General features: G+C 37.0%; 1 protein-coding gene and 1 long non-coding RNA gene across 2 annotated transcripts in view; one reads left to right on the top strand and one right to left on the bottom strand.

Moving 5' to 3' along the window:
• Positions 1 to 664, top strand: part of LOC107579550 (inositol-pentakisphosphate 2-kinase-like) — a 1,833-nt gene extending 1,169 nt beyond the window's left edge. Inside the window, exon 4 of the mRNA XM_016265370.1 lies at positions 625 to 664. Within this exon, the coding sequence (XP_016120856.1) occupies positions 625 to 664 (40 nt within the window). The remainder of the gene's footprint in view (positions 1 to 624) is intronic.
• A 172-nt stretch (positions 665 to 836) lies between these two features.
• LOC107579551 (uncharacterized) lies at positions 837 to 2,491 on the bottom strand. The gene is made up of 2 exons (XR_001608493.1): positions 2,399 to 2,491; positions 837 to 1,916 (listed from the first exon to the last, which is right to left on the bottom strand). It is a non-coding gene; the product is annotated as an uncharacterized lncRNA (long non-coding RNA).
• Positions 2,492 to 2,552: the final 61 nt, after the last annotated feature.

Here is a 2,552-nt window from a genome sequence, read left to right on the forward strand (position 1 = left end):
CCGTAAGATAGATTTGATAAATTAGAGGATAAGTCTAATGACATTACTCGCTAATGAAAGTGTATTTTTGTAACACGCTTGGCTGGCGTAACCGTTTACCGAAGTGTCTTGTTAACGAGTAGTTCAATAAAAAAAATTTGCCCATTGTTTACTAACCCTCGTGTCATCGCAAACCCGTTTGATAGAATCGTTATGCAGCTTGTCAGTTCATTCTGGCCAGGTATTTTGTCAGAATTGTGAAGGAATGCAACATTTTTGAACAATCACCGGTGAATAACGACTTAGTTTTGAGTGAAGAACAGACTAAAAATTTGCACAAGTCATATGAACTACATTTGTTGCTTTGGAGCTTGATGTATGGCAAAAGTGATGTATGACAAACTGTATGGCAAAAGTTGCATAACGATTCTTCAAAAATGTGGAAAAAACATCAGTATACAGACATGATGGTGTGCAACTTTTGGTTGAACTACTAGATAGTCCATCATCTCAAACATCAAACATACAGTTTTTCCCAGAAAAACTGCTGTAAAATGCAAAAATCAGCTGTCTGTCCATCAACGATTGCTTGGTCTCTGAGTTTGACACTAATACTCTTAGTTGTTGTCTGTTTTGATATCGTAGAGCAGAAAACAACCAGAGGAATCCATCCCCAGCTGCTTGAACGCTACTATGGTTGCATTTGGATTGAGTTTTAATGGCCATAATTGGTTGCAGAGCCAGATATATTTCATAAGTCGACCAAAGATGGACAGCACGCCAGTTTTCATTAGCACAATAAAAAAAGATGATCTAGCAGGGTTTTCCCAACAGTGGAATGTTTTTTTTCTTCTTTTCAGAGAAGCAGTATAGGCCACAGAAATGGTAGTGTTGATTTAACACAAGTTGCAAGTTTGGCGCCTTTGACCCAAAAAAACAACCACAGTGAGACGGTTCGCACAGATATTATGGTGCAACTTTAACACTAAAGATGGCACCTCACGGTCGCCTTTCTCTGTCATGGGGAATATTACTGTTACAATACACTGTGGCATGAGAGATGCTCATGCTCTTGTTTACCTCCTTTAGCGTGATGCAAACTGCATCGGCTTGCCTTTCTCAAAGTCGTCTATGCAGTTCTCATCAGGCGAATAGTGTTTTGAGTTTTACATGGATGAACATTCAACATTGCCAAACTGTTCACACTCCCCTTTGTCTTAATGTGAACTGGTGTCAAGAGAAGTATTAATACGCCTTACCTGTGATTGAAAACGCCTTCGTTGTCCAACCGATGGCATTTGTTGGACGGTCATGTTTTGATGTGTTATGATGTAACTGATTGAAATGTGCAGTTTCATTACTGTATTTGCCTTTGTTTTAACAACATCTTTCCCCTGTTGAACCAGACGAGCCAGAGATATTATGAGTCTTAGGTGGTGACACTGTGTTATTCTAATGAAATAAAGATTTATAATCACTATGTAGGTAGGAATGGACATTAATTCTGTTATTAAGCAAGAAAAGAAAGGAAGATCACAGTTACTGTGATGGAATCTAATGTTAAAATGTAACTATTTGAAAATACAAAGTGGATTTTGCTGTCAAACATTTTGTATTTAAAACTATTTATTTTTCTAGCTCTTTTCTAATAATGTATATTTCCATACAGTGTGGGCATATCATGCGTAAAAATGATTGACATGTACAGGTGGCATCACTATGTAGTTCCTAACGGGTGATTGTACAGGTGTTTATATCGAATAAAAAGATTAGATATGAAGTTCCCATGCCGTGAACGTTGGCTTGTTTTATGACTTCTTACAAACATACAGTTCTTATCAAGCCCTCGATTGATGCTTCCACCCCGAGAATCTGCAGGAGGCTCTGAAAGTAATTCGAGCCGTTTTCCATCACTTTTTTGGTGTCAAACTCCCGAGCTGAAAGCAAAATAAAACATTTTAGATCATTGTACCAAAAGTCACAATTATGAATTGTACAAGTGTAAAATAAGGAAATACTTGATTCTGATTAGTCAATTGCATCACTTTTGTATTGCAACCACAAAATTGTATATTTCACATACAACAGAACGAAAGTTTTCTCATTACAGCTTAATTTTCTCGTGATCTCGACATGACATAAAGGTTTTCTTGTGAACAACTTAATTTTCCTCATGATCTCAACATAACAAAAGTTGTTTTCTCATTATCATGACTTAATTTTCTTGTGATCTTGACAAAGTTATACCCCATCAGTTATATTTAGTTCTATACTACAAAAATGGCTAGTTTTAGAATCTAGTAAAAATGGCAGTGAAAGACTTTTTAATCTATTTAATAAGCAGGATAAGCCGATCAACCCTGATGCAACATTATCCCTTACATAATCTATATTTCACTCATCACGCAGTTAATCTTACCCTGGTCTGGCATTTTCAGCAGGAGCTCAAGCGATGGCTTTACCACTCCTTCCATGGACACATCGATCTTCCAGAATATGGTCATGGAGATCCTGAGAAACATACAAGCCATTAGGCGCGTTTCCATTACCCTTCAAATTGCGCAAATTGAAAT

This window comes from Sinocyclocheilus grahami, unplaced genomic scaffold (assembly GCF_001515645.1).
Source record: "Sinocyclocheilus grahami isolate Dianchi unplaced genomic scaffold, SAMN03320097.WGS_v1.1 scaffold18077.1, whole genome shotgun sequence".
In the NCBI taxonomy this organism is placed as follows: Eukaryota; Metazoa; Chordata; class Actinopteri; order Cypriniformes; family Cyprinidae; genus Sinocyclocheilus; species Sinocyclocheilus grahami.